At 37.7% G+C, this 13,775-nt stretch overlaps 3 protein-coding genes across 4 annotated transcripts; all 3 read left to right on the top strand.

The window, feature by feature from the left end:
* The first annotated feature begins 3,285 nt into the window (after nt 1–3,285).
* crygm5 (crystallin, gamma M5) lies at nt 3,286–4,027 on the top strand. Its single transcript, XM_041807104.1, has 3 exons — nt 3,286–3,294; nt 3,388–3,636; nt 3,746–4,027. Exons 1-3 carry the CDS (start codon nt 3,286–3,288, stop codon nt 4,025–4,027), a joined length of 540 nt encoding a protein of 179 aa, XP_041663038.1.
* A 2,657-nt stretch (nt 4,028–6,684) lies between these two features.
* LOC121522560 (gamma-crystallin M3-like) lies at nt 6,685–7,389 on the top strand. 2 transcript variants are annotated; one of them, XM_041807094.1, is made up of 3 exons: nt 6,685–6,699; nt 6,783–7,025; nt 7,111–7,389. In XM_041807094.1, exons 1-3 carry the CDS (start codon nt 6,685–6,687, stop codon nt 7,387–7,389), a joined length of 537 nt encoding a protein of 178 aa, XP_041663028.1. The 2 variants fall into 2 exon arrangements, with proteins under 2 accessions (XP_041663028.1, XP_041663026.1); XM_041807092.1 differs by lacking the exon at nt 6,685–6,699 and having other exon boundaries at nt 6,747–7,025.
* Nucleotides 7,390–9,849: 2,460 nt separating this feature from the next.
* On the top strand, nt 9,850–10,842 carry LOC121522621 (gamma-crystallin M3-like). Its single transcript, XM_041807170.1, has 4 exons — nt 9,850–9,859; nt 10,137–10,159; nt 10,238–10,480; nt 10,567–10,842. Exons 1-4 carry the CDS (start codon nt 9,853–9,855, stop codon nt 10,840–10,842), a joined length of 549 nt encoding a protein of 182 aa, XP_041663104.1. The 5' UTR covers nt 9,850–9,852.
* Nucleotides 10,843–13,775: the final 2,933 nt, after the last annotated feature.

Genomic DNA, 13,775 nt, shown 5'->3' with positions numbered 1-13,775 from the left:
CACAGATTCCAAATACTTTCATATTATTACATTTATGATTAACAAATTAAAAATGATTAATCACAGCCTCTATATCACATTTTATTATTTTTTATGCTAAATGCCAAGGGTTCCAGTATCTCAGAGATGTGGTGTGCATTCCTTTCCTCAGCAGAGTTGTTTAACAGTTGAAAAAATATTACACATAAAAATTAGGCAAATAAATTTGATATGGCTCCTTTCATCAGCCTCTGAATCTTTCACATTAAGAGGATAAAAAAAAGAAAAATAAAGCTTAGCGTAAGGTCAGTCAGGAAGACTTTATTCTCCATGTGTGTTTAATAGTTCATCTCTGCACTATTCATGCACTCCCTAACTCATTATCATGTCATAATCAGCTGTTCACATCACCTGGTGGCCCCTATCCAGTAGCACTGCTCCACTACCTCAATGTTAGCCTATCATATTAATGCTGTCCCTTTTTAAATATGGCTTTCTCCTCCACCAGTTCATTCATGGCATGGCTGGGAATAAATGGAAGGCAGAATTCTGAGAAAAAAGTCAGTTTGATTCTTGAAATTAAAGTCAGAATTCTGGCTGAAAAAATATCTGAGACAACTTTTTGTTTCAATTTTTTTGGAAAATAGTCAACATTTGGAAAAAGCCTGTCAGAATTCTGACTTTAATGTCTGATTTTAATGCCAGAAAAGATTTGAATTCTGACAGAACAAGACAGAATTCTGAGAAAAAAGTCTGTGATCTGGGATTAAATAAAAATTCTTGGATTAAGTTAGTGGAATTTCAGAGAATAAAGTCAGAATTTCCATATCAAAGTAAAAATTCTTTGAGGGAAATGTTTGTTTTTGTACTTTATTTTTTGAAGAGTGCAAGGTTTAACCATGAAAGTAATACAAACAGGAAAAAAGGGGACATACAAAACAAAACAACAACAACAAAAGTAGCATATAAGGGGGTAAACACAGATAGGGCCTCAAAATGTCATGCCATATTGGAGTACCAGCAAAGAATTGTTGGCATATTTCATGGGTACAGAACCTATATGATTTGTTTTATGTAGTTTTTTAGAATTTGGAATAAAAATAAAATCTTGGTAGTCTTGTCAGTTTAATGGATTTTATTTTTTCAAATATGGATGATTTTAAATTTTCCAACTGTTCAGCTCTTCTCATACTTTCTATGAGTCTGGTGAAATTTGCTGAAAACTCCAAGTTTTGGGGATCATAATCACCAGGTATTTTATCTTAGTACATCTCCATTTTAAATCATAACTTTTCTTCAGATCGATGTCAATCTCCTCACCTTTTGTCATCGCTTCTGTTTTATTAAGATTAAGTTATATCCAGATAAAAGACTATTTTCTTATTCCATTAATCTTGGTAATGATTTATTTGTAAGGGAAATTAACACGTCATCCACATATATACTAATTTATGTTCATTTTCTTCCATTTTTAAACCACTTATTTATTCTTTCTACCAGGAGCTACATACACAGGGCAAATATTTGTGGTGACAGGGGGCCAACTGTCTTGTACTTTTACTAGTCAAACATGTCAGATAATGTCCCATTGGCCCTTACGCGTGCATTTGGTTGATTATGAATTATGTTCAATATTTGTATAAATTTGTTATCAAATCCAAATGCTTCATCAGGTATCAAACATAAACTACCACAACAGTCAATCAAATGCTTTTACAGCATCCAAAATTAGCAATAGCAATAAAGTTAACAATAGGAGTTTAAAAATTCTCTGGGGAAATAAGTCAGAATTTTGAGAACAAAGTCTGAAACCAGAAAAAAGTAATACTATATCATTTTACATAATCACTTATCATTTAAACTTGCCATTTGGTGCACAGAATACTTTAAAAGATTATAAGGTTGACAGAATATTATTTTTTTATGAGATTCATTCTTTTTTAATTGCAAGAAAGGATAGAATTCTGAGGCTATAATCAAAATTCTGAGGAAAAATATACAAGTTTTGAGAACAGTCACTTAGATTTCTGAAATTAAAGTCAGAAATCTGAGAATAAATCCAGAATTCTGAGGTTGGAGAAAGACTTCTTAATGGAAAAAAGTTAGAATTTTGATATTTAAGTCGGAATTCTGGCTGAAAAAAAAATGAAAAAATTTCCAACTCTTGGAAAAAGGTCAGATCTGAGAAACAAATTAATAGCTGACATTTAAGGTCAGAATTCCGAGGAAAAAAGTCGGAATTCTGATATAGACATTTTTTAGAATTCTGAGATGATGGCAGGATTCTGAAAATAAAGTTAGAAACCTGAGATTAAAGTTTGAAATCTGAGGGAAAAAGTCAGACAGAGTTCTGGGATCAAAGTCCGAATTCTGATGTTAGACAATTCAAACTTTTGACACTGAAGTCAGAATTCTAGCTTTAAAAAATGAGTAATTACTCAAAATTCTGACCTAAAAGCTTTTTTTTTTTTATCACAACTTTTACAATTCTTGGGAAATAGAATTGTGCTACAAAAAGTCAGAATACTGGAAATATAGTTAGTCAAATTCTGACCATTTTCTCAGAATGGCTTTAATCTCAGAATTCTTACTTGTTTTTCTCAAAACTGAAAAAAGTTGGATCTAAATAAAATACACTGGCCTCTTTATTTAGGATACCTGTTCCTATTTTAGTTTTTATTTTCATTGTTTTTTTTTTTTTTTTTACCACTTTCTATTTTGATTCTGTGTAGCTGTAATGCCAGAATTTCCCCTCTGGGGGTCAATTAAGTTCTATCTCATCATATCATGTCATTTGGTCAATCTGATTTTACAAGAACAGCTGGTTTTTAAAGTTAAGGAAATGTTGTGCATAAAGGTTTTTTATACTCCTATTCATTTTGAACACACACGGCATAAAAGTCTAATTTTCAGTTAGGTTTAAGTCAGATATATTCAAATAAAGACATTTTTCTGTATGTATGTTTTAACTGATGGACTGCTGCTGGGAACAGCACAAAGAGTGAGTCCTGTCACTGACAACACAAAGAATCACAGCTGACGTGTTTGCGTTCCTGTCACCCACCTGTCCCCCCCCCCCCATGAAGAGCGGCCATAGTTGGCACAGCACCAGCAGCATACAGTCTGGAATAATGACCATTTACAGACCGATTTAACACACATTATAGGCCTGTATGCTGGGCTGCTGAGTCGGATATTCTACACAATAGCCCTATACATCATTTAGCTATCATGGTGGATATAAAAGTGGCCCTGAGTTGGCTGAGGGAAGTAGCAGTGCAATCAGGCTTCGGGTTGGACAGCAAAATGGGCAGAGTAAGAGGACATTTTCTTTTCCTATTTAGACTACTTTTCACAAAACATTTCAAGGCTAAAACATTTTTTTAATGATGTACTGTTTTATTTCAGATTATCTTCTACGAGGACAGGAACTTTCAGGGTCGCTCCTATGAGACCAGCAGCGATTGTGCAGAGCTGACCTCTTACCTGAGCCGCTGCAACTCCTGCCGAGTGGAGAGCGGCTGCTTTATGGTTTATGAGCGCCCCAACTTTATGGGCCACCAGATGCTGGCCAGGAGGGGAGAGTACCCTGATAACCAGCGTCTGATGGGAATGAGCATGAGTGACTGCATCCGCTCCTGCCGCATGATCCCCATGGTATGAGGGTTTTGGATTTATGAGTTGTCCTCATTCTAAATTCTAAATCAAAAACCAAACAAAGGAGGATGAACATGTGATTATAATCTGCTGTGTACTTGCTTTACAGCACAGAGGTCCCTTCAGGATGAGGATCTTCGAGAAGGAGAACTTTGGAGGCCAGATGAATGAGGTGGTGGACGACTGCGACTCTATCCAGGAACGTCTTCGTATGTCCGACTGCCAGTCCGCTCAGGTGATGGATGGCCACTGGCTGCTGTACGAGCAGCCCCACTTCAGAGGACGGATGATGTACCTGAGGCCTGGAGAGTACAGAAGCATGAGAGACATGGGCATGGGTCCCATGGACATGAGGATCGGATCCATTAGGCGTATCATGGACTCCTGTTAAAAGAAAATAATCAAACAGGCGAATTAATGTCATCATTTGACACAAATAAAGAATTTTTAATCTTACTATTTTTCTTGAGTTCTGAAGAGAAACCAGAAAGCCTGGATAAAATTTGAAGTACCAACACGGAATTACGGAAATTAGCAGGAATTTTAAGCATCCTGGATGTTGAGATTTTAATAAATGTTAACGCCCAACCAAGTCAGGACTTCTTTGACCTATGAAATGTCCAATGTCTTTTATGATGAAATAAAATGAATTTCGAAGAATGCAAATGTGAGCTGTGAGCCTGTGCATGATTTCCCTGATGTTTGCAATACATCCGTGAAACTGTATTGTTTGTTCAAGGTACATAGAGTGAAATTAAAGACACTAAATTAAATTAAGATTCAATGAAAGATAGTACACCAGAAATAAATATGAAGGAAACTGATATGTAGTATAACAGGAGTTAAAATGTCAGAAAAAGATGGCATAAAATCTCATTATGGTGTGTAAGGTTGAAGAGATCCACAATCCACTGGGGCTATGTTCAGTGTAGGAATCTGCCTAAAACCCCATATGAAATAGCTGTGTTAACTATATTTTTACCGTTAAATGACTTTAAAAAGAATGAAAATGGCAGGGTGATCAGTGAAACAACAGCAGTGATAACTGCAACGCTCTGATAAAAAATCTTTATAGCAAGCTGACAAACAAACAAGGATGACGGGGGGTTCTTTTCCACCATCAAATGTAAGTTTCAGACTCCTTACACTTTCTATTAACTGTGAAGCAATTTGAGGTGCATTTTACAAAAAGTGTGGACTGTGGGTTTATGTTACAGGAGGCAGGAATCTCTCATTGGTTGACAAGAATTGCACAAAATGAAAATATATTCCAAATTACAAATTGGCATTTGGTTGCTGCAAGGCATGCTTTAATGGAGGCAATCATTACAACACACTATGAAGATAAACCTAGAAGCAATGCACCAAATATTCTGAGCCATATTTATCATGAACCATTACATAAATGTATACTTCGAGAAGTGCATATCTCACTGTCCATTCTGAATGCAAAAATAGCAAAAAGAAAATAGCTTAGATGTCATTGAAAAGACATATCAAACAATAATGTGATACCTGAGCTTAGGAAGGAAATTGTTTGATATGATTCCATACAAGGGCGGCATAGTTTTTGGACTAAAGACTTAGTTTCATAAAGTTTAAGTCACTAGAGTTGCCTTGGATTTTTTTCTAATTGTGGCAATAATCTCTCTGTAACACAAAATAGAAAATTCTTAAATGGCTGTGCCTGTGGTCAAAATAAAAATTTTTTAAAGGTTAATGTGTTTGAAAAATATAGCTTGAAGTAAAGTAATTTTCCTTTAAACTGCAATATTAATCCACAGTGCCTCAAAGAATGATATATTTTGTAAGGTTAGTTCACAAATGAATTAATGGGACCTAAAACAAACAAAGAAAAAAACCCTGTATCAAACAAAGAAAAGTCTCTCTTTCTACATTGATAGTGTCATCCAAGTATGAAATGCCTCTGAATCACCATAACCCGATGGATACTAACATATTTGGTTCATATTTCCTGCCTTACAGACTTCAAACACACAACAGAGATGGGTATTATACCCTGAAATATCTGGTAACTTCTTAAATCTGCTTGTGAGATAAAAACAAATGGAACAAAACTCACTGGATGCTACTGGTTGCCAATCAGTAAATGAAAATGGCGGATTTCCAATGTCTGCAGGCTTGTGGTCTAATTTTTTTCCCACGTTAATTTAAGGTAAAACCAGAAGTTTTTTTGGTCTCCAATAGGTCCATATAATATGGCATGAAGATACTCTATGATGCTAGAAAATCAACACTTCCAAAATGATATATAGAGATATTTAGTTCATTTTATCTTCCATCTTTTAATGGCAAAAATAACTCTGGATTATTAGCACTTAATACCAAATGACTTATATTTGAGTAACTGCTGTTCTAGGTTCTTTTAAAACTACTACACAGGGGGAAAAATAGGTGAAATTACTAAAAAAAATGGTGGCACTATAAACAACAACAAGGCTGTAGTTATCAGGCATAACACCACTTTAAAATCTATGAAAAATTAAAGTTTAAGGTCTAAGTAAAGTTAAAAATCATTCAATTGATTTATTCAAGCCTGATCTAGAACTCTTACATTTCCTCAGTTATATTTACATGATCTGATATCACTATCCTATTATGTAGCTAAACTATGAAGATGTGTTTCCTCTTTTTAACCTGACACCTTCCTAGTGGATATATTTCTGGATAACTTAAATGTACTGGCTGTTCTTTCTACTATTTAGAAGTTCGTTGAAACAACGAGTGCTCTGTGGGGTCAGGGTAGGGGTCATATTACAGTTGGAAGCTTCCCATTATTGTCTTTCTGTTAGAAAACAATGCTGCATGTATACAGTACATGCATTTTCACCACAGTGGTATAGTGCTAGATAATAACCCTTTAGCGCCCTGACTGCTCAGAAGCCTTCTATGGCATGTTGCTGGCTCAGGGATTTGCACAATAGAAGCCCTACATACTTTTTTCACATTGAGCAGGTATAAAAGTAACCGTAACCACCAACAGGACTACACAGCAGCCACAACGCAGCCCTGAGGAACAACACAATCATGACCATGGGCAGGGTAGGTACTTACAAAAGAAACACAGAATACAAAAGGGGGGCAGCTTAATGACAATTGTACTCAAGTTATTGTTGTGCTTACAGATCATCTTCTACGAGGACAGGAACTTCCAGGGTCGTCATTATGAGACCAGTAGCGACTGTCCTGAGCTGACCTCCTACCTGAGCCGGTGCCACTCCTGTAGGGTGGAGAGCGGCTGCTGCATGGTTTATGACCGTCCCAACTACATGGGTAACCAGTACCTTCTGCGGAGGGGCGAGTATGCTGACTACATGAGCATGATGGGAATGTCCGACTGCATCAGGTCCTGCCGTATGATCCCCGTGGTAAGACAGTCATTTAAAGCCTTGTATTTCCTTCGGATATCTTTCAATGTTTGGTCTGAATTTGTTTTGAATGTTCTCTCTACAGCACAGGGGGCAATACAGAATGAGGATCTATGAGAGGGAAAACTTCACTGGTCAGATGAAGGAGCTCTCTGATGACTGTGATAACATCCAGGAGCGTCATCGCATGTCTGAGTGCCAATCCTGCAATGTCATGGATGGTCACTGGCTGTTGTATGAGCAGCCCCACTTCAGAGGCAGAATGATGTACCTGAGGCCCGGAGAGTACAGGAGTCTCAGAGAGATGGGCATGAGCCTTTCAAGGATCATGAGCATGAGGCGTATCATGGATTCCTGCAACTAAAATTTTCTTAAAAATAAAAAATTAATAACTTTATTCACTTTATTTGACTCTGACTGTTTCTCTGGCTGTTTGGGGGTCAAAGCAGAAAAAAAACAAACCAGTGGTATCAGTGGGTCTACATAAACACTGGCATATCTTTATGTGTAATGAATTTACATAAAAATAAAGACTACATGGTGGCCAAAAAACAATTGATATCCAAACAATTAATATCAAGGGTTGTGTTATAAATTGAAGGTACTATATATTATTTTACACAGTAAACACAGTGAATCTTTAAATTTAGGACAAATAATTTCACAAAAGACCTAAACTGATTGCAGTGAGTCCCCAAAAAAAGTCTGTGAAGTAAACTTAAAGAATCCCATATCCTGTACATTTCTAAATATAGTTCAAATGCCTCTGTTCCCAAGGATTCCTAAAATTTTAAGACAAAAACATGCTATTTATACTTAAGTTATAAAGTAACAAAGAGTTGAATTAAGTAGTTACAAAGTTTAAAAAGTTCTGTGAATAGTTATAGAGGCTAGAGAGGCTTGGCTTGTTTACCTGCACAATAATAGATAATGAACTACTTGGGTATGGTTGGAACAATGTGATCCTAACATAAAGACACTATAGAATAAATTATTAGACAAATTATTTTTACTGGCTAACCTTTACAGTGTCATAATGATGAAGTATCTCAGTCAATACTTCCTCAGCTTAGACTAAGCATTGCTACTTTTATCGTTTGTATTTCTGTTTTAATCACATTGATAAAAGCTGCTACTTTTGCTGAATTTCACATATTTTTTAATTCAAATTTCACTGATCTGTTCTTCATTTACTGGATAAATCATCGCTACAAGTGCTATACAGCTAATACAACCAGATACACCAAGATACACAAGATTTTGATATTCCTTTGGATTTCCTCTTAGTTGGATTTCCCCTCCAGTCCTCCAAAAAGAAGAGCCTAAGAGGCATACTAAACAGATGCTGAACCCCCATAGAAACTTCTTTTGGCTGCTGCTTAATTCCTCTATTTTACCTTCAATCAAAGCCCTTAAAATCAGACTTAAGTTTCACCATGCAATAGATCACCTGGCGAGTCAACCGCCATTGGACTCAATACGCTCTGGACTACATATTACTGCTATCTTAGTTCCATCCCTTTGTCATAAAAATCCTTTTTAGCCTTAATCATGTTTAAGACCCCAAGATATCCTGTCCTTAAAGCATTAGCTTGATACCCATCAGCGTGTATTATTTCCCCGTAGAGAACTATAGTCTTGGTTGCTGACTAACATATTTGCCACTTCACACTGAGCCAACCCCGACCAGGGCCTACTGGAAATCACTGTAAAAAACAGTGCAGCTTATGGTTTTGAGTTCCCTAAATCAGACACTTTCATCCCTTTTGAATGTGCCTCTAGATCCCATTAACATACATCCAAAATCAAATTGATTAGTCTGGGCGTCCCCCAAAAGTAGCAGGCCAATACCAAAAGGGAAGTGGTATCAGTGGGGGAATCAGAAAAAAAAATTGAAAGAGTTCAGGAAGTTGTGCTGATGGACCTGTGATTTGAACTCAAGGATTTTCAAGCTACGTTTATTAGACAGAAGAGCTGGATTTGGTTATGGCTGTTTTCAGTGAGGAGGAAGTGGCCTGTCTGAACTGGGGATATGGTCTGTCAACAGAACACAGAGGAACTCGTGGACCTGAGCAAAAACCTCTTTTCATGGCAGGGCAGGGACAAAAGTGTAGGTGAAGTCTGCCCATAGAGTATACCCACTTCTCAAGAAAGAGTATACCTATTAAAGTTTTTATACATTCAGAGCATACCCACTTCTGCGTGGACCACTGCACCACTGCCAGTCGTAGTTATGTTAATGATCAAAATTTAAATCTAACATCATCTGAGTATCTCTTGGTGTTTTTGAAGATGTCTAACAACATGTAGAAGTCCACTGAACCTCAACAAGACAAGCATATTTGAACTACACAGAAATCGATGTTGTTGGAGACTGTTGGCATACAGAGAAATCAATGTACAATTCAATGAATGTTAACATTATAAATGTATCAAGCAAACTGCAATCAATAATTTGAGGTCACCAAATGTCAAATATGTTGACACAACGCCCATACTCTGGAAACCCCAAATGCCAGTAATTGCTTCTGTTTTTTTCTTTCCTGCAAGTGGTCTACAGTTTCATGTCAATGTAGCTTTATGATTGTTTGCACAACTGTTTTAATTCAAATGAAGTTCCTACTGGATAAATAAAATTGTCTGAATTGAATCCATACCAGTGTCCATTACATCAAGGGTACTGAGTGTTTATTAATGCATTATCAAATGTAACTTTGGGCTGGAACCTTTTGTTTTATGGGAATTACAAGGCAGGATCAGTAGTTGGGGTTACTGAGGTCATTTAGCCCTCCAATTATAGAAGCAAAAGTTGCATCGGGCTTCTTCCATGAGCTGTTTGTAATGTACTTAAATACTGGCATATAACCAAATGAAATAACTGACGCATAAAATATGCTCCATTCTTGGTAAAGGAATATTCTGTTTAGAGCTTGTGACTGTGTTGGTAGATAGGTAAGCAACTCAAAACTCTATAGGCTTCTATAGTGTGTGCTGGGTCAGGACTTTGAACAATAGAGGGGCACACTGTCTTTGTCACTGGACAGGTATATATGAAACTTGTTCAGACTGGCAGGGCATCAGTCAGATCGCAGTTCTATCAGATCTGGGAAGCAACCACAATCAACATGGGCAAGGTAGGAATATTTTTTTAAGTCAATACGACTATCGTACAAATGCAAATTGTCATTAAAATTCTACGATACTGGTTTCAGATCATCTTCTACGAGGACAGGAACTTCCAGGGTCGTTCCTATGAGTGCATGAGCGACTGCCCTGACACAACCTCCGTCCTGAGCAGGTGCCAGTCCTGCAGGGTGGAAAGCGGCTGCTTCATGGTCTATGAGCGCCCCAACTTCATGGGGAACCAGCTCTTCATGAAGAGGGGCGAGTACGCTGATAACATGAGCATGATGGGAATGAGCAGTGGTATCAGGTCTTGCCGTCTGATCCCAATGGTAGGTTAAAATCAGATCTAAACAAAGAAATCTCTAAGAAAGAACTCCTTTTAACTCTGCAACTGGTCCTTGGTTCTTTAAAACAGCACAGGGGACAATTCAGGATGAGGATCTTTGAGAGGGAGAACTTCTCTGGTCAGAGCAACGAGCTGGTTGATGACTGCGATAACATCATGGAGCGCCTCCGTATGTCTGACTGCATGTCCTGCAGCGTGATCGACGGCCACTGGCTGCTGTTCGAGCAGCCCCACTTCAGAGGCAGGATGGTGTACCTGAAGCCTGGGGAGTACAGGAGCCTCAGAGAGATGGGCATTAGCCTCTCAAGGATCCTGAGCATGAGGCGTATCATAGACATTTGTTAATTGTGCATCATAACTTCAATAAATGTAATTGATTTCTAAAGCTTGGTGTCATTAAATCATAGTAAAATCTTTCTAGTAGGTGTCAGTCTCTCTTTCTTAAAACGATTCAGTTTGAATTTTAACTTGCGCTACGATCCGACTCACTGATGATTAATCAAAATACAGAATAATTCGGTTTAATTCACTCTGATGCATACTGGTTGTGGCATCCACATAGCTTTATGCAGTGTTATCTTCTGAGAACAGTGGAACAAGATCATTTCAAAATAGAATGTGTCTTTGAGCTTATCTTTTAATCAGACAAAATCCTATAACCTGACACGCCAGATTGACTGTTTCATGGATACTCACTTTCATCTGGGAAACCTCCCATAGAAAGCGCTTGGGAAGGGCAGGACTTTTCAAAAAATCCTCAGAAGGTGATTGGAGGAACCTTCTGTCTGTCACAGTCAATTACAGCAGCGAGACAAAATGACGTACGCATGCGTTTCTCCCGAGCCGACAGGTTATTGCTGCAGTAAATTGTTTGTGGCGGAGCTCCTCGGTGAATACAACTGATTCCAAGGCCGGTCAAGAGATGTGGAAAAATGTATTCTCTGCCAAGAAAAGCTTTTGGTGTCGGTCTTTGCTCTTGTTGTTAAAAGAAATGTGGTCCAGTTCCAATTAAACAGCTGCTTTCCTGCAGCTACATCTGAGCTAACAGCGACTGCGGCAGCAGCCAGTGGATACAGCGGCAGACCCCACACTTAGCGATTGTAAACTCACAACGAAGCTGACCAAGGAGAGAGCAGAAACATCTTTTCTATCATCAAACACTTTTAGTGTTGCTCTCTGCCATTGTTTAAATAAAGAAATGTTGTTCAGTTCTGACTGAGGTTATAACAGTTTTGGTTTCTTCATTAGTTTTTATTTTTTACTTCATTTTCACTTTCTGAGTTCAATTTCACTTAAGTTTTAATTAGTTTTTACTGCTGGTTTGTTACTTTAGTTGTTTTGTTTTTTTTTTGCAAAAATGCTTCATTTTAGTTTAATTTTTATTAGTTTTAGTGTTAGTCTTGTTTTTTTTTTCAGATACAGTACAAGTCAGGGTTGAGTGGACATCATACATTTTTTTAAACATATTCAAACAGGCTACTCTTCACTGATTATTTATCTATTTAATAATGATGATGTTTCAGTACAACTCCAGACATAAAACTACCACTGTGTGAAGTCTTAACCAATCAATTCAGGCAATTTTACACTCCCCAGACTTAAGTGTAGGTGCCAGTCAGCGTGGTTGTGTCAAAGACTAAAACTAAGGATGTTTTGTCTCTATTTGTATTTTTTAAAGTTAGTTATCTAAGCTGACTATGTCAGTTTTAGTTAGTTTTGGGGGGGTTTGGTAAAGCTTAGTTTATATTTAGCTTCAGTTATAATGAAATGAATGAAATAATTTTCAAATGTTAGTGTTATTTATTTAGTTAGTTTTAGTTAACTATAATAACCTTGGTTCTGACAAAACTGCCACTGTGGCTAAGTCATGGTTATCACTCCACTAGCAGCCATTGCATATACCCACTCACATTACATCTTACCCTTTCCACCCCTAACTCTTACAAACTCATGCGGAAGCAGGTCTGCAGAAGAGAAAAAACATCTTTCCCGTCACCAGTAGTGGACCTAGACTTTTATCCTTTGGGTGGCTAGAGGATAGCCAAGGCTATTTCAGGGGGTCCACAGACTATGACAATGAATTGGTTTCTCAAACAATCAATTGCAATCGGGGTCTCTAAATGTTGAAATATATTTAGGTACATATTAAGCACACATGAGATGAGATCTGTGTATGTAACTTGCAGCTTATTAACAATGTGTATTAACTTGTGGATTTTGCACTGCCACATGCATCCAGCCTTTTTTTCAGTTTATTGGCCATGCTTTGCTATGTCTTCTAATATGGCCAAAAGTTTCCCTTATTCTTGGAGTCATCAGACTCTCAATGACCCCTCTGTGCTATATTTTGGGTTGTCGTCAAAAGAAGCACATTTGTTATTGTTTTCACATAATGTTGATTTTCTTCTACTTTCTTTTGTCAATTCAAGCTCATAGAATTTAACATGGTTGTGTTTATCTCATTAGCCCTTTCATACTGACTTCACACATACATTGCACTGATATGCAACGCTGACTTTGAGTGGAGCTTAAACCTAGACCCCTTGGACAATGCCTTTTTCCAATTGAAGAAGCCTGACTGTGATGCAAAGGCAGAGTTTGGTGCATTAGGCAGGGAAAAACATCTAAAGGCGAAGCAGTAGGAAGAGTCTTGAAAGGGTGGAGCGTTCAAGCCAAGAATTGTTACTGTACCATGAGCTGTTGAATGACCTCTTCCTTGTTCCATGTTGAGTTCTGGGGAATTCTGTCAGACGTGGCTGAACAGGACCCTCTTCTTTGGATCTTGAAATATCTGGAATACAAATAAAATGGTCATGGAAACACAGTTAAGGGATCCAGAAGATTATTAGATGATAACTGCAGCTAACTAGCAGGTTTCAGGTAAGTAGACCTACCACTGCGTCCTCTTGGAAGAGCAAAAGCAGTGCTGGATACAGCTGGTTCTGGGTCTGGCTCTTCTAGCTCACTCGTCAGAAGCAGAGGTCTCTGTGTCCTCCCTCGATGGAGCTACATTGTATAAAAATATTAGTGTAATCAAAACAAATATGCAACCACAATTTTAAAAACAACACACATTATCAGTAAACAACCTTTCAAAATATCTAAAACTAACCTGAATTACTGAACCAAGCATGTGACTGCCTCTGTAGATGCTCTGACCTGGTAATGATGGGCTGTGTTGTGCCTGACATTCTCTCTCCTGACTAGTCCCAGGATGGGGGCTGCCAGGACTGCTAATGCCAGAGCTGAGTTCTGTTTGTCTGTCTGCTTTATCTTTG

The sequence above is a fragment of the Cheilinus undulatus genome, linkage group 15 (assembly GCF_018320785.1).
Source record: "Cheilinus undulatus linkage group 15, ASM1832078v1, whole genome shotgun sequence".
Taxonomy (NCBI): Eukaryota; Metazoa; Chordata; class Actinopteri; order Labriformes; family Labridae; genus Cheilinus; species Cheilinus undulatus.
Note: the sequence above shows the minus strand (reverse complement) of the source record. Positions and strands in the feature narration are given on the sequence as shown.